Source organism: Scyliorhinus torazame, chromosome 10, assembly GCF_047496885.1.
Source record: "Scyliorhinus torazame isolate Kashiwa2021f chromosome 10, sScyTor2.1, whole genome shotgun sequence".
Classification (NCBI taxonomy): Eukaryota; Metazoa; Chordata; class Chondrichthyes; order Carcharhiniformes; family Scyliorhinidae; genus Scyliorhinus; species Scyliorhinus torazame.
Genome location: NC_092716.1, coordinates 157,451,875 through 157,473,096, shown reverse-complemented (window position 1 = coordinate 157,473,096; position 21,222 = coordinate 157,451,875). Strand labels below are relative to the sequence as shown.

The 21,222-nt window shown below is 53.5% G+C and overlaps 1 protein-coding gene across 6 annotated transcripts in view; it reads right to left on the bottom strand.

Moving 5' to 3' along the window:
- Positions 1 to 21,222, bottom strand: part of dgkza (diacylglycerol kinase, zeta a) — a 663,976-nt gene that overhangs the window by 264,198 nt on the left and 378,556 nt on the right. For 5 of the 6 annotated variants that reach the window (XM_072518865.1, XM_072518866.1, XM_072518864.1 and 2 more), the window contains 2 exons: positions 19,946 to 19,990; positions 18,778 to 18,847 (listed from right to left, as the gene is read on the bottom strand). In XM_072518865.1, the coding sequence (XP_072374966.1) occupies positions 18,778 to 18,847; positions 19,946 to 19,990 (115 nt within the window). The remainder of the gene's footprint in view (positions 1 to 18,777; positions 18,848 to 19,945; positions 19,991 to 21,222) is intronic. The other variant, XM_072518863.1, reaches the window with a different exon arrangement.

Here is a 21,222-nt window from a genome sequence, read left to right as displayed (position 1 = left end):
GTAATTTCATCAGCATTCTCAGAAACATAAGAGTACAGGATTCACATTCGACCCACTGTTTCCATCAATGAGATTTCAGCAATCCTTTCAGTACCTTTCACTGCCTCACATTTCTCTTTGTGCTAGTTCTGAAGGTGTTAGTTAATTGTAGTTAGTGCAGACTGTGCATGCCTTATTTCTCTTCCATGTCCCAAGCATTCCTTCTTCAGCCTGGTGGATCTGCAAATGACAGCTCTTGTCTCTTCATTAACTACTTCTATCGGAGGAATCAGGGGTGTCATTCTCTGACCCCCCGCCGGGTCGGAGAATGGCCGTTGGCCGCCGTGAATCCCGCCCCCGCCGAAGTCTCCGAAGGGAGAAAAGTCGGCGGGGGCGTTAATGGCGCCGCTGCCGCGGAGAATGTCACGGGTCTGCGCAAGGCAGCCGATTTTCGGCCTGCCGATATTCTCCCTCCCGGATGGGCCGAAGTCCCGTCGACGTGATAACCGTTCATGTCGACGTGAATCAAACCTCCTTTTCATCGGCGTGACCCGGTGCTCCAGGCTCACGCCGACCAGCGAGGAGGTGAGTGACGGCCTGGGGGGTTGGCTCTGGGCAGGAAATGGCGTGGCCGCAGGCTGATTGCATGAGGAGAGGTGTGTCTCGGCTTGTGTGTGTGTGTGCGCGGCGGGGGGGGGGGGTGGTTAGAGTAGGCTGGGCTCCGGGGGGAGTGCCGGGAGGGGGTCCGTGCCGGGGTGGAGGTTGGGGGTTGGGGGGGTCCGTGCTGGGGTGGAGGTTGGGGAGGGGGTCCGTGCCGGGGTGGAGGTTGGGGGGGGGTCCGTGCTGGGGTGGAGGTTGGGGAGGGGGTCCGTGCCGGGGTGGAGGTTGGGGAGGGGGTCCGTGCCGGGGTGGAGGTTGGGGAGGGGGTCCGTGCCGGGGTGGAGGTGGGGAGGGGGTCCGTGCCGGGGTGGAGGTTGGGGGGGGTCCGTGCCGGGGTGGAGGTTGGGGAGGGGGTCCGTGCCGTGCTGGGGTGGAGGTTGGGGGTTGGGGGGGGGTCCGTGCTGGGGTGGAGGTTGGGGGTTGGGGGGGTCCGTGCTGGGGTGGAGGTTGGGGGTTGGGGGGGGTCCGTGCTGGGGTGGAGGTTGGGGAGGGGTCCGTGCTGGGGTTGAGGTTGGGGAGGGGGTCCGTGCCAGGGTGGAGGTTGGGGAGGGGGTCCGTGCCGGGGTGGAGGTTGGGGAGGGGGTCCGTGCCGGGGTGGAGGTTGGGGAGGGGGTCCGTGCTGGGTGGAGGTTGGGGAGGGGGTCCGTGCCGAGGAGGGTGATGGGAGGGCAAATGAGTTGGTCCACCTGGCCAGGTGCCAGCCTCCAACAGTTGGACCCATGCGGTCCATGCCACCTGGCTGGGGGGAGGAGGGGATATGGGGAATGATGACATGTCATCGTTCCCCTCCCCCCCCACCAGGCCGTCATGTTTTCAGACCATCCAGCGATGTTGGCCGCCATGGTGGCAGCCGCTCATGTCTATGTTGCCCTGGATGAGGAGGAGGAGGAGCGTGCCAGAGAGGCGGCGCAGGCTGCCGCAGAGGGCAGGCGGCAGCTGCCCAGGCTGGAGGGACACCTGACCGACAGGACGAGGAGGGGGCGGAGGACGTCGCGGGCCCCACGGCAACGGAGGCACCCGAGGGCGCCCCGTGTGTACCGGCCCAGGCAGTCATACCAGGACCTCACGGACCGGGAATGCAGGAGGAGACTCCGGATGAGCCGGGAAACCGTGGCACACATCTGCCACCTGCTGGCACACCTGTCACCGCGTGGCACTGGCGGGGGACACCCTCTCCCAGTGTCCGTCAAGGTTACGGTGGCCCTGAACTTTTATGCAACGGGGTCATTCCAGGCACCGAGTGGGGACCTGTCCGGCATATCGCAGACATCGGTGCATCGGTGCATCCGGGCAGTGACAGATGCCCTTTATGCCATGGCGCACCGCTACATCCGCTTCCCCGTGGACCGGGCCAGCCAAGATGCCCGGGCCGTGGGCTTCTCTGCCGTTGCCGGGTTCCCCATGGTCCAGGGCGCGATCGATGGGATGCACGTCGCCGTGCGGCCACCTGCAGATAACAGGGCCGTATTCACTAATAGGAAGGGGACCTATTCGATGAACGTACAGGTGGTCTGCGACCACCGCATGATGATCCTGCACGTCTGCGCCCGTCACCCAGGCAGTGTACACGACTCATTCATGTTGTCGCGGTCATCCATCCCCGGCATGTACGAGGGACGCCATCCCCGGCTGAGGGGCTGGTTGCTGGGCGACAGGGGCTACCCATTGCGATCGTGGCTGATGACGCCTATACGGAGGCCACGCAATGAGGCGGAGAACCGCTACAATGATGCCCATTGTAGCGACAAGGGGAGTGATCGAGAGGTGCTTTGGCGTGCTGAAGATGCGTTTCAGGTGCCTGGACCTCTCTGGGGGCGCCCTCCAGTATCGGTCAGATAGGGTCGGCCGCATCATTGTGGTGTGCTGCGTCCTGCACAACATAGCCCAGCAGAGGGGCGATGTGCCGCAGGCAGAGGAGGGCGGAGTGGAGGAGCAGCAGGAAGAGGCCCAGTCCTCCCCAGATGAGGGGGATGGGGGCAATGGTCAGGGCAGACGGGGTAGACACAGGCGGGTGGCTGTCCACCGTTACCGGCTGGCCCAGCGGGCACGGGACAGACTGATAGCCGCCCGCTTCACTGACTAGATGGGCGTGGGAATCGGCTAGTATGGCCACAGACCGCACACCATGGCAACAGCCAACCACCCACACCCCCCACCCATCCACCCACCCAGCACCCTCACCCCCCTCCCCAACCCCACACACCCCACCCGCATGCACACCACCCCCCCCCCCCCCACCCAATTGCCGATCCACCGGCGGCACAACGGGCCTGGCTCACCCAGTTGCGGGTGGACGCGTGTCTATCGCAGGCCATGGAGGATGGTGACAACCCGCCCCTGCGATGAGCTCCTGGCTCTATATCGTTGGACTATGTCTGACCCATGGCCACAGTACCACCATCCACCCGGACCATCGCTGCATGCGGCTGTGACACTGCAGCGCACGGTCCCGTCCTCTGCCCGGGGGATGTTGATGGCGGCCCAGGGAGAAGGGGGCAGACTCACCTGGGGCTGAGGTAAGACCACCCGTCACACACACACTTGCGCTCAACGTACATGACACGCCCGCACACTTTGGACAGAGCACAAAGGCAGCTTCGGTAGGTGTAACATTGACTTTAATAACCAAAGGAGTTCATGCACGTGCCCTAGCCCCTAAAACTCATCTGTGCCCTGCACCCGTGCCAACTTACTCAGTGTCTAATTGTTTGGCCTTACGGGCCCTTTGGCTACGTCTACGTGGTTCCCCAGACGGTACAGCAGAACTGGAGGTGGACTCCTGTGATTCCTGCCCTCTGACACTGGATCCCTTTGGCGGCCGTTTCCTGGGGCGTCCTGGCCTAGATGGGCCAGGCTGCGGCCCGGGCGACTGGGATGGCGAGCTGCCAGCCTGTCCTGCCCGTTGCCCACCCGATGCACCTGGGACGGAGGGGGGGGGGGGGAAGGGGGGGGGGGGGGAGTCCGAGATGTCGCGGGTGTACCGGGACCTCCCCTACAGAGGGAGCCGGGACGGACCACACCACCTCCTCCTCCCTCGGGGTGCCCGATGGCCCCCAGGCCTCTACATGGGTGGGGGATGCGAACGGACTGGCCATCCGACGCGCCCCCGACATCTGGCGCTGCCAGTCCTGGAGGCCCGTGCTGGTATCGACAGGGGTCTGCAGGTTTGCAGCCATGGAGCCCAGGGGGTTGTCAAACCCTGTCTGTGACAGTGCGACGCCGGCTCGCACATGGCCACTGGCGCCGATGCCCTCAGCGATGGCCTGCTGCGACTGGGCCATGGCCTGCTGCGACTGGGCCATGGCCTGCTGCGACTGGGCCATGGCCTGCTGAGACTGGGCCATGGCCTGCTGAGACTGGGCCATGGCCTGCTGAGACTGGGCCATGGCCTGCTGAGACTGGGCCATGGCCTGCTGAGACTGGGCCATGGCCTGCTGAGACTGGGCCATGGCCTGCTGAGACTGGGCCATGGCGTGCTGAGACTGGGCCATGGCTTGATGAGACTGGGCCATGGCCTGCTGAGACTGGGCCATGGCCTGCTGAGACTGGGCCATGGCCTGCAGAGACTGGGCCACTGCCTGCAGAGACTGGGCCATGGCCTGCAGAGACTGGGCCATGGCCTGCAGAGACTGGGCTATGGCGTTGAGCGCCTCTGCCATCTGGCGCTGGCACTGGCTCATGGCCTCCTGTGAGAGGGCAGCCATTTCCTGGGCCACAGACGCTGCCTGCACGGAAGGCCCCAGGCCTCGCAAACCGTTCCCCATGTCTGACACCGTCGCACCCATTGCCTCCACCGCGGACGCCACCCGTGCGGTGTCAGCCTGGGTGGCACGCATGACCGGGACCACTCCCAGCTCCTGGACGCGGGTGGACTCCTCCACCTGCGACCGCAGCCGCCGCAAGCCACCCGTCACCCTATTCGCTCGTCTCCGTGTCGGTGGTTGCATCGGATCTATGTGTGGGTGTGGTAACTGCAGGAACCCGGGATCCATCTGGGCGGCAGATGTTCGCTTGGCCTGGGCTGCCCTCCGACCGCCCGGTCCCTCTGCTGCTCCTACCTCCACCTGCTGTACCGGGACGGCTGTGTTGTGCGCACCAGTGAGTGTACCAGACGCCTCATCACTAAAGTGCCCAACCGTGGGGAGTGTTTCTGCGATGGTGGAGGGTGTTGGTGACAGCAGTGGCGTTGTGTCGTGCTCTTCGTCCCACTCTGACTCCATGGCACTTTGGGGTGGGGGTTCGTCTCCACCCATGCACTCTGAGTCACTGTCCGGTATTTCGTCTTCCCGGGTAGGGGTGTCCCGGGTAGTGCTGTCCCAGGTAGTGCTGTCCCGGGTAGCGCTGTCCCGGGTAGCGCTGTCCCGGGTAGCGCTGTCCCGGGTAGCGCTGTCCCGGGTAGCGCTGTCCCGGGTAGCGCTGTCCCGGGTAGCGCTGTCCCGGGTAGCGCTGTCCCGGGTAGCGCTGTCCCGGGTAGCGCTGTCCCGGGTAGCGCTGTCCCGGGTAGCGCTGTCCCGGGTAGCGCTGTCCCGGGTAGCGCTGTCCCGGGTAGCGCTGTCCCGGGTAGCGCTGTCCCGGGTAGCGCTGTCCCGGGTAGCGCTGTCCCGGGTAGCGCTGTCCCGGGTAGCGCTGTCCCGGGTAGCGCTGTCCCGGGTAGCGCTGTCCCGGGTAGCGCTGTCCCGGGTAGCGCTGTCCCGGGTAGCGCTGTCCCGGGTAGGGGTGTCCCGGATAGGGGTGTCCCGGATAGTGGTGTCCTGGGTAGTGGTGTCCTGGGTAGTGGTGTCCTGGCTCGGATGTGACGGGGGCCTGTGGCTGCCCCCCTCATCGCTGGGTGGTCGCTCCCGCACGTGACGGGGGTGTAGTCTCCCTGTTGTTCCAGGTCTCTCCGTCTCCCGTGGTGTGCGAGGGGCATCCTGCGGGCGTCGCATGCTGGAGGGTCCGGGTCTCTCCGTCTCCCGTGGTCTCCGAGGGGCATCCTGCGGGCGTCGCATGCTGGAGGGTCCGGGTCTCTCCGACTCCCGTGGTCTCCGAGGGGCATCCTGCGGGCGTCGCATGCTGGAGGGTCCGGGTCTCTCCGTCTCCCGTGGTCTCCGAGGGGCATCCTGCGGGCGTCGCATGCTGGAGGGTCCGGGTCTCTCCGTCTCCCGTGGTCTCCGAGGGGCATCCTGCGGGCGTCGCATGCTGGAGGGTGCGGGTCTCTCAGTCTCCTGTGGTCTCCGAGGGGCATCCTGCGGGCGGTGTGCATCTGCGGGGATGGGTGCCTGGACGTTTGGTCCTGCGATACACAATGAAGCATGCATGGTTAGACATCAGGCAGTGATCAGGTGATACGGGGGAGGGGGATATAGGGGAGGGGGGATATGGGGACGGGCTGTTGGTGGCTCACTTGCTCGTGGGCCCCCGACCTCTGCATCAGCAACCTGCCGGTCCTCAGGTCCGCCAGCCAGTTCCAGGGCCCTTTCCTCGTGTACGGTCAGTGGCCTCTCATCAGCGGGCCCTCCTCCAGTCCTCACATGCTCCCTATTGTTGTGTGCGCGCTTCTCCTGTGGGGGGGGGGGGTGGCAGGGGTAAAAGGCAACAGTGTTAGGCAGGTATATGAATGCACGCCATTGGTTGCGCGTGCATTGCAGAGGTTAAGGCTGGATTCACTTGGGGATATGGGGGAGGGGGGATATGGGGGAGGGGGGATATGGGGGAGGGGGGATATGGGGGAGGGGGGATATGGGGGAGGGGGGATATGGGAGAGGGGGGATATGGGAGAGGGGGGATATGGGAGAGGGGGGATATGGGGGAGGGGGGATATGGGGGAGGGGGGATATGGGGGAGGGGGGATATGGGGGAGGGGGGATATGGGGGAGGGGGGATATGGGGGATAGGGGGGATATGGGGGATAGGGGGGATATGGGGGATAGGGGGGATATGGGGGATAGGGGGGATATGGGGGAGGGGGGATATGGGGGAGGGGGATATGGGGGAGGGGGGATATGGGGGAGGGGGGATATGGGGGAGGGGGGATATGGGGGAGGGGGGATATGGGGGAGGGGGGATATGGGGGAGGGGGGATATGGGGGAGGGGGGATATGGGGAGGGGGGATATGGGGGAGGGGGGATATGGGGGAGGGGGGATATGGGGGAGGGGGGATATGGGGGAGGGGGGATATGGGGGAGGGGGGATATGGGGGAGGGGGGATATAGGGAGGGGGGATATGGGGGAGGGGGATATGGGGGAGGGGGGATATGGGGGAGGGGGGATATGGGGGAGGGGGGATATGGGGGAGGGGGGATATGGGGGAGGGGGGATATGGGGGATGGGGGGATATGGGGATGGGGGGATATGGGGGATGGGGGGATATGGGGGATGGGGGGATATGGGGGATGGGGGGATATGGGGGATGGGGGGATATGGGGGAGGGGGGATATGGGGGATGGGGGGATATGGGGGATATGGGGGAGGGGGGATATGGGGGAGGGGGGATATGGGGGAGGGGGGATATGGGGGAGGGGGGAATGGGGGAGGCTCACCCTGCCTGCTCTGACGAGGTCGTTCACCTTCTTGTGGCACTGGGTGCCTGTCCGTGGTGTCAGGGCCACAGCGGTGACGGCCTCTGCCACTTCCCTCCACAGACGCCGGCTGTGGCGTGGGGCAACTCTGCGGCCGTGCCCGGGATACAGGGCGTCCCTCCTCTGCTCCACCGCGTCCAGGAGCGCCTCCACATCGCGTGACTCGAACCTCGGGGCTGAGCGACGGCCAGCCATCCAGTCGGGTGTTGCGGTCGGGTGTTCTGGTCGGGTGGGGGGGGAGCTGCGCGGCCTTATGAGCCGTCACGCCGTGCAGCGCGTATGACGCTGCACGGCGTGAACCACTGCGCAAGCGCGGATCCCGTTACGTCGCTGCTAGCCCATTTCGGGCCGGAGACTATCGTCCCATTTTTATGACGTGACGCAAGTGGGATTTGCGCTGTTTTTTTGCGCCAATCGGCGGAACGGAGAATTTCGCCCCAGGTGTCTGTTTAGCACAGGGCTAAATCGCTGGCTTTGAAAGCAGACCAGCAGCACGGTTCAATTCCCGTAACAGCCACCCCGAACAGGCGCCGGAATGTGGCGACTAGGGGCTTTTCACTAACTTCATTTGAAGCCTACTTGTGACAATAAGCAATTTTCATTTCATTTCATTTTTATAAACGTTAAACCTTGCAGTATTTGCAACGCCCGACAGTGTCGGACTCATCCACCCTCAAGTAGTAAGTCTATTACATTTTTAAAAAAAGGTATTATTACTTCTCGATTTTGTGCTCTCACTGTCATTATAAGCTGAGTGAGCAGGAAGACGAGTTGCTTACAAGCCTTGGCCAATGTTACTCCATCACTGTTTGTTAAAAGATTTATGATTGACGATGAGGTATGACAGCATTGAGACCCGAAGATCACTATGGGAAATCATGGGTGTCAACACATCCAATTGCTCCAATTTGCACTGCACCTTTCTACATCCTACCTGTACACATCTCAGTTCAACTTGACTGCATAAACCTTTTCATTTTTGTTTTAACTTCTCTTGTTTTATCAGTTTTCTGCTGTTCTCCCTTGAAGACACTGACTGCTCACTGAATTGGGGTCCTATACCGTACCCAAATGGCAATTCTCCATACACTGCTACCTCACAGCGCCAGGGACCCGGTTTTGATTTGGACCTTGGGTGACTGTCTGCGTGGAGTTTGCACAGTCGCCCTGTGTCTGCATTGGTTTCCTCCAGGTGCTCCAGTTTCCTCCCACAGTCCAAAGATGTGCATGCAGGTTAGGTGGATTGACCATGCTAAATTGCCCCTTAGTGCCCAAGGTCAGGTGGGATTATGGGAATGGGGCAGGGTCGTGGGCCTAGATAGGGTGCTCTTTTGGAGGATTGGTGCAGACTCAATGGGCCAAATGGCCTCCTTCTGTACTCCAGGGATTCTATGATACAGGAGCTGGCCCAAGCAACACAGACCAAGACCTGTCTTCTGTCAGATAAGGCACTAAATTGAGGCCACATGTGCCTCCAGGTGGATGTGAAAGAGACGGGCACACTCTCCCAAGACTGGCTGTCGAATTGCCAGAGTTGTCCCAAAAACAGGATATTTTTTTTAGAACGTGCTATGCATCAATTTCTTTCATTTTACTTAATTAAAATGGACAAGGGTGGCATGTGGTGCAGTGGATAGCACTGGGACTGCGGCGCTGAGGACCCGGGTTCGAATCCCGGTCCTGGGTCACTGTCCGAGTGGAGTTTGCACATTCTCCCCATGTCTGCGTGGGTTTCACCCCCACAACCCAAAGATGTGTAGGTTAGTTGGATTGGCCACGCTAAATTGCCCTTTCATTGGAAAAAAAATAATTGGGTACTCTAAATTTTTAAAAAAAAATAATTAAACTGGACAATACGACTAGGTACTGCATGACCCCAGATTAGTTATCAGTTTGGCTGCTTGCACACTGGTCTCCGTGCGACCCTTGATGCCACACAATCTGGATTGGCCCTAACCAGTCACTGCCGGTGAGATTTACTGGTGCCATTGAAGTAAATGGACGGTTGGCTTGCTTGCTCCATCTGCCGCGGTGGGACTAGTAAGTACCAGTCTGACTATCTGAATAACTTTGTACTCTCTGCCAGCACCGTTCATGTGGATGGGATTGCACATTACGTGTGGAAAGTCCCGGAAATCCCGCCCTCAGTAAATTGAGGACGTGGAGTAAACTCCTTAAGCAGCTGAATTTTGTCAACAGGAGGATGGGAAAATGACCTTGGTTCAAGAAAATGAGCTCCACCTTGCCACCAACATTTGGCAACTCAATCAATCTCAGCCTTTAACAAGCTATCTTACTGATGTTCCGCTTACACAGCATTCCATTTCCAAGAAGATAGTATGTTATATCTTTTGAGCAAATTTTAATATCCAGCCCACTCCCCATGTAACTTTAATATCTGGCCTGTCAAATTTGAGTGTTGCCATGATTTTCACAGACACATTTTACTGTGAATTGATTTCGGAAAATGAATCCATCTTTGCTGAAGGCTATCAGGGAACAGAAGGAAAATAGGTTACTGATTCGAAGGACTGGAATCTAAGATAAGTGTAAGAGTTTTGCTGTTCAGAATCCACCTCCCTCCACTTGGAGACGCCATTAATATCGACATTTCTTCCCTTCAACTCCCATAGCTTTGTTTGTTGACACTGCATATAAATGTCAAAACGTACACAAATTTTAGGGGAAAAAGTCCTCTGCTCCAATTATCTGTCTCTATGAGGTCAAATGACTTCAGTCAAAATCGGTCCTCTTGGCATTACTGGTGTTCTTACATAATTAGGAGCACAGCTCGTTTAGTTTAATGAGATAGTCATTGGTCATTAAAATAGCTGAGCTTTGTAGTGTTACAAAGAATGCCTATTGACAGGATTGTGAAGAACAGAGGCAGAACAGGGTAACGTACATAATGAGAGTTACTGATGGAATGGAAGAAGATCAACGTAGTCAAAAGAAATACAGTCGGAATAAATAAGATATAAAGCAATGACTGAACATTGCTGAGCCGTCTGTCCTGAAGTAGCAATTCGATGGTGTCAGTAACACAGGGAGGGAGAACTCTGTATTTTGATCAATAGGCCAATGTGACAGACTACCGTAAGATGAACGGTGAATGTTTGAGAATGACAGGCTGTCTGCAACATGAACATGAGGGCTCAGCTGAAAATCAAATTGTGCAGTCTAACAGCCATCAGGTCTCCCCCTCACCCACCTCCTTCTCCTCCCCCACATATGAGAGAAAAAAAGAGTAACTTTAATCAGGTTGAATTTGGGCACAGCAGTGGTTACAGCATTTCATTATCACAAGTCAGCAACTATCGAAGACCCTCTGGAAAGCATTAACTGATTACCGACCGCCAGGGTGAGTTGCTGACAATGATTCGCCCAAACACAGTCTCAGGACAACGGGAAGCGAAGTCGAGTGAAAGAGCAGCAATTAGTGAATCTGAAACTCCTGCCGGCTGGTCAGGACTAGACGTGTAATTAGGCACAGCTGTTACTCAAGACGAGACACAGTCGAGGTCGAAAAATGTGATGAAGAGCTAACCACAGACTCAACTGGGCACATTCACTGACTTTTAACCACTGTCTCTTCTTCATGCAGCTGAGTTTACATCCGCTACAAGTGTGCAATTTTGATTCAATGTTTCCCGGGTGTTGAATTCTTATTAAACAAAAGGTGAGCCAAAAGGTAGGCTTCACACTTACAGAAACTATTTCGGTTTTATTATTGTTCATTATTTGCAAAAATGAGCAAGATGGGACGGGTTTCTGGGAACTCTTTTCTTTCACTTTTTGAACTGAACGTAGATGGAAAGACAGGGGATACACATTACACTTCAGTGGACAAAGGCTCAGCTGGAGGGCTGCTTCCCACAGGCTCATTAAAAGGATTCTATCTGACTGACCCGTAAGGTCAAAAGGTTTATGGTAATTTATGAGGGAGTCCATTTTGTCGATGCCAAAAGAGAACAATAGCCTGGAGGGTGCAAGGCCTTAGATTCCAAGTACTCATGCCAGAAAAGACAGAGGAAATAAGAGTTTAAAGAATGCCTCCTCCTCCTAGGGGGATCGTTTCTTTCTTTTTGAGGGTCAGAGCACAGCCTCAAGTATCTGCGCAAAGGGCAAATCTGTTTCCAGCTGACTGAGTGGAGATTGGCACATTTACAACCTGCTCCTGACTCCCAATCCCAGTTCTTCAAAGTAACTAAAAATCCCAGTGGAGCTGGCGTAGCAGCGCCTGTCTGCTTTTGGGTTGCGTTGAACTGGGATCAGCAGTGTCTCCTCAGTTCAGCAGCTACTGCCAGATGTGCTGCGAGGCGTATGTTGCCTCACTGGGAAAAATACCTGGAAGCTTTACATGCAAAGAGAGATTAGTGAGTGGAGTCTGCTGGCTGGTAAATTGTCACTGCTTTCAGAAACCGCAGCCCATCCAAATCTCTGCTGTCTGCATCTAAACTCACACCAGGTTCACCGTCCATCGCCTAAAAGCAAAACACCATGGATACTGGAAAACCGAAATAAAAACAGGAAATGCTGGATAAACTCAGCAGGTCTGGCAGCATCTGTGAGGAGAGAAACAGAGTTAATGTTTCGAGTCCATATAACTCTCCTTCAGAATGGTTCTGAAGAAGGGTCAAATAGGGTTGACGAGTTAACTGTTTCGCTCTCCATAGATGCTGCCAGACCTGAGGTTACCCAGCATTTCCCGTTTTTATATCACCCATCATCGCCCTTGTGGTCGTTGACATAAGTCATCTCCAGGCCCAGCTACAACTTTAAAATTTTATGCTGGTTTTCAAACTCGTCCACCTTTCCTCTCCTCATTTCTAACATGAGGTAAAGAATGGAGAAATAATTGAACTACATAAAGGACACCGAGCACATTAACCTGCTTCTCTTCAAGTAACAAGGTGGGCCGTTGCCAACTATATTTCTTAAATCATTTCTGTGGCAAGGGTGCACACTTCCAGTTCAAGTCTGCTTTCATTTGGGTGCCGTGGTGGCACAGTGGTTAGCACTGCTGCATCACAGCGCCTGAGACCCGGGTTCAATTCCAGCCTTGGCTGACTGACTGTGGGGAAGTTACATATCCCCCCCCCCAATGTCTGCGTGGGCTTCCTCCGGGTGCTCCAGTTTCCTCCCACAGTCCAAAGATGTGCAGGTTGAGTAGCTTGGCCATGATCAATGTGCAGGGCTAAGGAGTTAGGGCGACGAAATGGGCCTCGGTAGAATGCTCTTTCGGAGGGTCGGTGCAGACTCAATGGGCCAAATGGCCTCCTTCTGCACTGTAGGGGTTCTATGGGTCTCGATCCTTCCGTATTAGTGCAATATGGAACAACACTATAAGAGAGCATAGAACTACTTCACCCCTTGTAGAAATTGTTTTTGGAGTTCGCATTTTGTGTTTCTTTGTACAATTAGCTGAGGTCACAGTGAGGAATATCCGAGGTTAGCAGCTTGACCTCGAGAGTGTGCAGTGATTTTTCACTTCACCTGCTGAATGTTTCATCATGAGCTGAGTACAGGGTACAGCAATTGGCATATTTAAAAGCAGGGGTCAGGCTGGCTCGCATGGAAATTGTGAGATTTTAGATCATAAGGTGTGGGTGCAGAAGTAGGCCTTTTAGGCCCATTAAGTCTGCTCTGCCATTCAATGAAATCATGGCTGATCTGAAATAATAATCCTCAGCTCCACAATCCCCCCTTATCTCCACAATCCTGGATTCCGTTACTGATTAAAAATCTGTCTATCTCAGCCTTGAACACATTTTATGACCCAGTCTCGACAGCTCTCTGCGGTAACAAATTCCATAGATTCACTACCCTCTGAGAGAAGAAATTCTTCCTCATCCCTCGGTCTTAAATGGGATACCCCTTACTCTTGAGATTTTGCCCTCTGGTCGTAGACTCTCCCAAAAGAGGAAACAACCTCTCAGCATCTACCTTGTTAGGCCCCTCTGAAAATCCTGTATGTTACATTGAGTGGCAAATTATTCCTTAAGAAGCGTCTCACACTCTTTTGGAGGGAGGAAATCCACCCAACAATAAGATCGAAGCCTTAGGATAGGCCCCGGCGCAATTGCACTGGTCCCCGCTTGGAGATGTGAGAGTGCGGCACAAGTGGTTTGGCACTGCCAACTGAATTTTTAAAAAACTGGTTATTTTGTGCCATCTTACATGTGACTTGGTGCATTACTGCATCAGTCTAACCATCAGAAATTTAAAAAAACCCTACAACATATCATCCAACCAATCATTCTAACCCTCACTATCTCCTGTCAATGGAGGCTTTACTTCCAATTGTGAGGCCAAACAAGTCAACGGGGTTTTCCAATCAATCTTAACTGTCAAAAACCAATTCAAATTCAACAAGATGCTCAGCATGCTGCATTTCAATTCTTACTAAACGACTATTAATAGAGATCGACAAAAGAAAACTAATTTAATGCAAATGCATTCTACAAAATGCTCTTGCAATAAGATGTGTCGTGTAAAAACAAAAAGGTGGCCTTTTATGAACACAGGCAGCACCCACTCATCCAGATGTCTCCTCCAGCAGCCCCAGTTCATTGAAGGTAGTACGCCAACACTTATTTGCATAATTGGAATCTCACATATCTGAGAGGTTACAAAGAACGGTTTAATCAACAGAACATTTCTTCATCTTGTCAACTTTTTGATAGTACTTGGGAGTGGGTTACTTGAAGGGGGGGGGGGGGGGGTGAGGTTGGCGGGAGGGGAAATTTCTCTTGTGTGGTCAGAACGTCTCTTCTGTCGTTTGAATATAAAAATCTCCCACTTTTCTGTCTCTCTCAACAATGTGCGAGCTGTTCCCTTGCCAGGAGAACAGACAGTCATGATCACATGGGTGTGGGGAAGTGCTGTGGTGGGATTACTTTCCACAGATCTTCCTACATGTGAAGGGGGAGCAGACCTCTAATCAGCATCCCTACTTTCCCCAGCAACACTGAGTGCCAACCTGCAAGTTTTTGCTCGTGCCCGAGCACAAGCTGGCCCCTTTTAGCTACAATGCGCGTGTCGCTCCGCAAAATAAAACACGGAAAGAGCCTACACACTTAATGAATACCGCATGGGCAAGTTTGAGATCTAGCTAGCCACTAAACCTTGGAGGGAGGAATATTACTTGGGCAAATAACAAAATGAATGTAATCAAAGTAGTACAGGCTGAAATGATTCGATCTATGGGGCAGCTTGAGGACCCATTTGTTTGCCAGGCCTGTGGGCTGACTAATACAATATGGAGTACAAATCCCACAGTTAACCTCTTGGGAATCGAGCATGCTCTCTATCCATATCACAGCAGCAGTTTCCTGACAAAACGCTGTGTAACACAGATCTATTGTCCAATGCATATTCTAAGCTTCAACCCCAGCCCCCCAGCCATGGGTCCTCCAGCTGTTTAACAGCAGTTGGTCAGATCTTTCTGGTGATGGGGAAAACCTATTTGAGTTCGGCCAGCAGCTGTCTGAACATAGGGCTCACTTCATCGATGAGATCATATTTTTTATTTTAATTAGCTTGATGCTTCAGAGACATTCTGTTCACACGAGAGAAAACTCTTGACCCCCCCCCCTCCCCCTTCAGCTTCCCTTCCTTTCAATTCCCTACTCCCACATACTAACCCCAACCCAGGCCACGTAGTCCCCCCATGGCCCCCACCCCGGTCTGAAGCTACTCAGAACAATGGTGCGTTTCCTCAAAAAGAATGGAAACCAGCCAAAGCCACTTTGGAAACACTCACTCTCTTGTCAAAACAAACCTTTTTATACTTCAATCTTAACATAAGGAGTCACCCAAACTGTCAGAGATTTGAGCTGATTCCGAGCTTTACCGACATGGGTACAGAGGCTCATGGTCATTATAGAGTCAGCACAGGAGGCTGCCATTCAGTCCTTGTGCTCGCTCAGCTAATCCCACTCTCCTGCCCTTTCCAATTTACCCAGAATCCACCAGCCTCACTGGATCCACTGGCCTCTGGCCTCCCCAGGGAGACTGCAGCCATGAGCCGTTCAGCACTGGTCCACACAAACGTGAACCGGTTGGAACGGCACGCCGGGGGTCTCCCGGGCCACTGGAGACACCTGGGTGGTCGGGTTCAGTGCAGGTTGGCTCCCTGGCCCTCCGCCTGGAAAATGGGCACCTTGGCATTGCCCAGCTGGTACCTTGGCACTGCCAAGCTGGCAGGAGTACTGCCTGTGTGAAAGGGTGCCAGTGCAAGGGCACCCAGTGCCAGGGTGGTAATGACAAGGGTCAGGGCCCTAGGGGGGCCATGACCATGAAAGGAAGGTGGAAGAGGGGGTTTGAAGGATCGGGGGGGTGCAGCTCAGGTAAGTAGGGTCTCCGAGATGTTGAGGGGGTGACGGGTGGGGATCCTGGAAGAGAGGGGATGCTGCAAGGGGCTTGGGGGGGCCTGAAAAGACCCCATTGCGGGGTGTCGCCCCTCAGGGGGTGTGGGGTAGTGCCCTTGCATGTAGGGGTGACACTGCCCGTGGGTGCAGCGTCATTTAGAGATCGGGGCACCCTTTCAAAATAGTAACGTGATCTCGGAGTTCAGCTCCCCAGTGTTAAAAAAACAGCAAGAAACTCCCCAGGGCCGAAAGAAATGGCTAAGTGTCACTGAATAGCGGTGGGGAACTCGCTGGCAGAGCAGACGGAAAACTCCCTGGAAAAACCCGCCACAAATGAACTTATAAATTGTTCTTGAGAATCGCACCCTCAGTTACGTTGTGGGAGAGAGATGGTTAGAGAGACCTCCCCAGATATAGGAGTGGGAGAGCGAAGGCTGCAGAGACCTCCACAGATACAGTAGTATGAGAGGGCGGGTCAGGGAGACCTCCATGATATGGGAGCGGGAGAGAGAAGGTTAGAGAGATCTCCCCAGATATGTGAGTGGGGGGAGGTCAGAGTGGGGAAGAGAGGATTAGAGAGAGAGACTTCTTCAGATACAGGAGTGTGAGAGAGAAGATTAGAGAGACCTCCCTAAATATGGAAGTGGGAGAGAGGGGGCTGGAGAGAGAAGGCTAGAGAGAACTCCTCAGATATGGGGGTGAGAGATTGGAAGTGGGAGAGAGGGAGTTAGAGAGAGACCTTCCAGATACACAAGTGGGAGAGATAGGGGGCGGGATTCTCCACCCCCACGCCAAAGTGGCCGCGCCGTCGTGAACGCCGTCGAGGTTCACGACGGCGCGGAACAGCCAATGTCCCGACCGATTCAGGCCCTGACAATGGGCCAGTATCGGGGCTGTGTCTTCTACCCGCGCCAGGCCTTGTCGCCTGCGTAAAAGCGGCGCAGCATAGATGACGCGGCCGGCGCCGCATAACGGACGTCATCCGCGCATGCGTGGTTGCCGTCCTGTCCAAATCCGCCACGCAAGAAGATGGGGGACGGATCTTGCGGGGCCGCGGAAGGAAGGTGGTCCTCCTTCAGAGAGGACGGCCCGACGATCGGTGGGCACCGATCGCGGGCCACCCCACTTTCAAGGTGAAGCCCGGTGCAGGATCCCCCCTCGCCCCCCCACAGGCCGCCCCCCCAGCGTTCATGCACCGCCCACGACTGTAGCGACCAGGTGTGGATGGCGCTGGGGGGAACCCGCCGTTTTGGCCTTGCCGCTCGGCCCATCCGGGCCTCAGAATCGCGGGGGTGCCGGAGAACCGCCATTTTGGGTATCTCCGGCGATTCTCCGGCCTGCGAAACTCGACCGGCCCATTCCCGCCGCTTGGGAGAATCGCGGGAGGGCGTCGGACCGGCGTCCCCGGAAATTTTGGCGGCCCAGGCGATTCTCCCAACCGGCGTGGGAGTGGAGAATCCGCGCCCAGGGTTTGAGAGACCTCCCTAGACACGGGATTAGGAGAGAGTGGGTTAGAGAGAGACCTTCCCAGATAACTGATGGGAGATTTGAGTGTTTAATTTACTGTAACAGTGGATGTTCAGCAGATTCTCACAAAACACTTCAATGTTTTGAAAGGGTTTGAAAGGACCAATAGTGAAAGATTATTTCCATAAATTAGTGTATCAGGGAATAAACATATGACTCATTCCAAAACCTTAAAGGGAAAAATTAGAGCAAAATAGATTATAAAATTCAATACCACAATTCTCACAGGCAGCAAACCAGGAAGTAAAATTCAATGACTTTTTCAGTTTCAATTAAAATTTTAGAGTGAATAAAATGATTGGCGTATAAACATGGGGTCAAACTGAAGCTGAAATATCATACTTTAAAACAAAAGTGATTTTTTTTTTTATCATAATGGAGGAATTTGACATTCCACAAATATCAAATTAGATTTTCAGGCACAGCCAGGCAAATTCTCAGTGGTTCTGAACTCAGAATACGGTGTAAAATCTCAGTTATACCCCATTCAATAGGATGTAGCTTTTGCCAGGGTTTTCACACCAAGACTGACAGCATAGAAGAGCTACTTTCTCATCAGTTCAGTGATTTCTACTTGATTTCAGTGAGATGGACTTCAACAGCACACCCTTCGGGAAAGTAGAAAATCACTGGCAGTTAATTCGGATTACCATGTCTAACTGCACATGAGCGAGTGCCAGAGATTGCTGACAGTTTTTGCCCACTTTACTACTGTAAACTTTGGGCCACCATCTTTGCATTGCAATTCCCTTTCACAAAGCCTTCGAAGAAATCCTGGATAAATACAATATCATAGTCCTCTTCTTGTCAGGCTATGCAGCATAACTCCTCTCATCATGCTCTGGTCAATGACCACGAATACTACATAATATTCCCCTTTCTCAAGGTTGTGCACAAGGCTTTGAGAAAATACAATATTGTACTCTCTGAACAGGGTCTGCGAGACCCCGAATAAACACTACCTAAAATTCTTCTTTCATTGCACTCTTTGAAAGACCTGTACAAGTATTGCACCACATTTGCCTTTCAACAATTCTGTGAGCGACCACAAAGGAATACTCCCTTGTACCCTTATCTCTTAGCAGGCTCTGTGCATGACTGAATAAATACTGCCTTATATTGTAATAAATTCTACACTTTAATTTTAAAAATGTGTTCTGTACAGATGTTATGCTAACCCGACAACTGAACATTTTTCTGTTCTCATTGTGAAGTGTCATTTGCTCCTGTGATGCAGTACTGGAAGCTGGTTATTAATGGGACAAAGAAGCAGGCAGTGGAGGGTAAGCAGCTCTGTGATGTGGGTTTATATTCAGTCCACACTGCTAATTTATCCCACAGGTTTTTTCCCAGATCACTAACCGTGCTGTGGTACCCTGGAACCCTTTGAGAAAATATACAGCTTTAAGAATTGTCTGCACTCTTATCGCAGTGATCCCAGCATTCAGCAGCTTATTCTACTGGAATTCATCTTTAAAGTGCCCATGCACCATACTCCATCAACGTATCCTCATGGAATTCTCCTTTAAAGGGCCTCTGAACTATCATGTCAATCCCATTGTCGAGAAAAAATACCAATAAATTCTTTAAGGCGCCTGTTAAATGTAACAGTGACCATGCTGATCCAATTATAAAGGAATGCTTCTTCAGTGATTATTATCAATTTCAAATGGATACTCACAGTCCAGAAAACACCATTTTGGGGACAGCTTCTGTGAAGACAAGGTTCGAGACTTGGTGCCATCGTCCTCCTGCAAAGTTAAGTGAAAGGAACCCATTAGGGAAGATTATTTGCGAAGGCACTGCAACGGGGTACAACAGAGAAAGCCGTGGACCTAGCAGTCCTACTTCAGTCTTTGAGTCAGAGAAGGTGTATGCTTCGGGCCACATTTCAGGCAATCCCAGTAAATGGAACACTGCCTCTTACATTCCAGTTTGACAGCCAGTGGACATTGCACCCAGTGTGTCTTGAGGGCCCATATGGCCCTCCCACTATGTAAGGCTAGCTATCCTTTAGGCTGGTTCTGGCCATGGATAAAGTGTTCATGGTGTGGCCCATCAGACTGTTACTTATCATGTGGATTCTTCCCCTATTTCATACTGTTCTTCAAGGGAAAGGGCTCTAGGGTCCAAAAGCAACAAAGGCTCCACAAAAATTCTTGAAACCATGGCCAGTAGACAACATTAAGGTCAAGACAGCATGATCAATGACACCAATAAAGAGGCCATGCTCGGGCAGCAGTGAATACAACACAAAAACAAACAAGGCCAAATATTTTCATTAAAAATACTGAAACAGGAACTGTGCATTTGAAGAATGTGCGTCTAAGTAGTTGGACAACAGATCCCGACTTCTCCATCAGATTCCCAGGACTCAAAGGGAGAGAATCTGGCTGAAGCCCGCAGTCCAGGGTGAGACTAAAACTCCTAAGATGAGCTGGCACCATTGATGTATTCCATCACTGGTTCACGCTCTCCCTGTCCAAATACTGCAACATATTGGAGAAAGAAGGACTGTCAATTAATTGCTTTATATTGGTTTGAACTCTTGGCTTTTATTTTTAACAGCAACGCACTATATTCTACAATTGTAGCAGGTTGGTCAAGGGGGCTGAAAGGATTATGATGCAATGTCATTGCTGTTTTTGTACCACGGAACAGATGGTGCAGCCAGCACATGCAAACCAAGCCCCCTCACAGACCACACATTCCCATTCCATGCATGCAACTTTATGTAACTCACTGCATGCAATCAGAAGGTGTGCTTCATGCTCGAAACAAGAAAAGCATTAGACAGGAGTGTAGGAGAGTCCGCGCCTGTCATCAAACAGCAACCCTGGCTCACAAACCTGCAGGACCAATCGCTGGAGCGAGGGATGAACCATGGGCAAATCCTGTGGAAGAGCAGAACATCTCGCATTGCATCAATAATAATAATAATCGCTTGTCACAAATAGGCTTCAGTGAAGTTACTGTGAAAAGCCCCTAGTCGCCACATTCCAGCGCCTGTTTGGTGAGGCCAGTATGGGAATTGAACCTGCACTGCTGCCTCGGTCTGCATTACAAGCCTGCTGTTCAGCCCACTGTGCTAAACCTGCCCCTATAACTAGGGGACGATTGCTGCAACCATCACAACAGGATATTGTTATTTCAAGAGGGACCACCGGTGCAATAATCGCTTTGAAATAATACTACAGAAATTTACCACGGGCAATAGGTAAAGCTTGCAGGTTGAGGCGTTTGTAGATACCTCGCAGGAGCCAGCTGTGCAACAGCATTAACAGGCTACCTGGTAGCATATGACAAGAGATGAAGAGGTGGGAATCAATTCATTTCAGGCCGTTAAGATAATAACTTTGAAAGTATAGCGACTGTATTTTACTGGCACCATTCTGTAATTTGGCTCTTGGCATCCATGTGATGTCAGCTGGAGCCACAGCTGGCACAGGAACACTTGCGTATCTGCCTTGGCGCCTTTGGCAGCATCTTGCGTGTAGGCCACACACACTCTCCAACCAACTGCAACAGATGGTATGCAGAAAAATCAATGCAACAATTTTGGTGAAGCGGTTGCCAATTGGCACACCTCCAGCTGAGCATTATGGAGGGAGAGGGCGAGACTGCCAGCATCCTTAGTTCCCTACTGCAGTTACCTCTGGCCAGCAGCAAACCTGACAATCACCCACAAAACCAAAGCTATCTTCTCAACTGATGAGCAACTTTACATGATCCAGTATGGATATGAAGCAATCGTCTGGCTAATTCTGCAATTGCAATCTTCGTCAAGCAGCCAGCATGCAGCTAGTCAAGTTACAAAACCTTCTCCGATGCAGTGCCAATTCATAGCACAATTCTTTCGCAAAGTGAACCATCCTACAATCTTAGAGCAGAAACAAATCATTCAGTTATCATGTTTATCCGACAGATGTTTTGGAACATCTGCAAACATCAAATTGGGTTCCCCATACCCCAGTTCAGGGGCGAAATTCTCCGGTATGGGCGCGATGTCCGCCGACCGACACCCAAAACGGCGCAAATCAGTCGGGCATCGCGCTGCCCCAAAGGTGCGGAATCCTCCGCATCTTGGGGGGCCGAGCCCCAGCCTTAAGGGGCTAGGCCCGTGCCA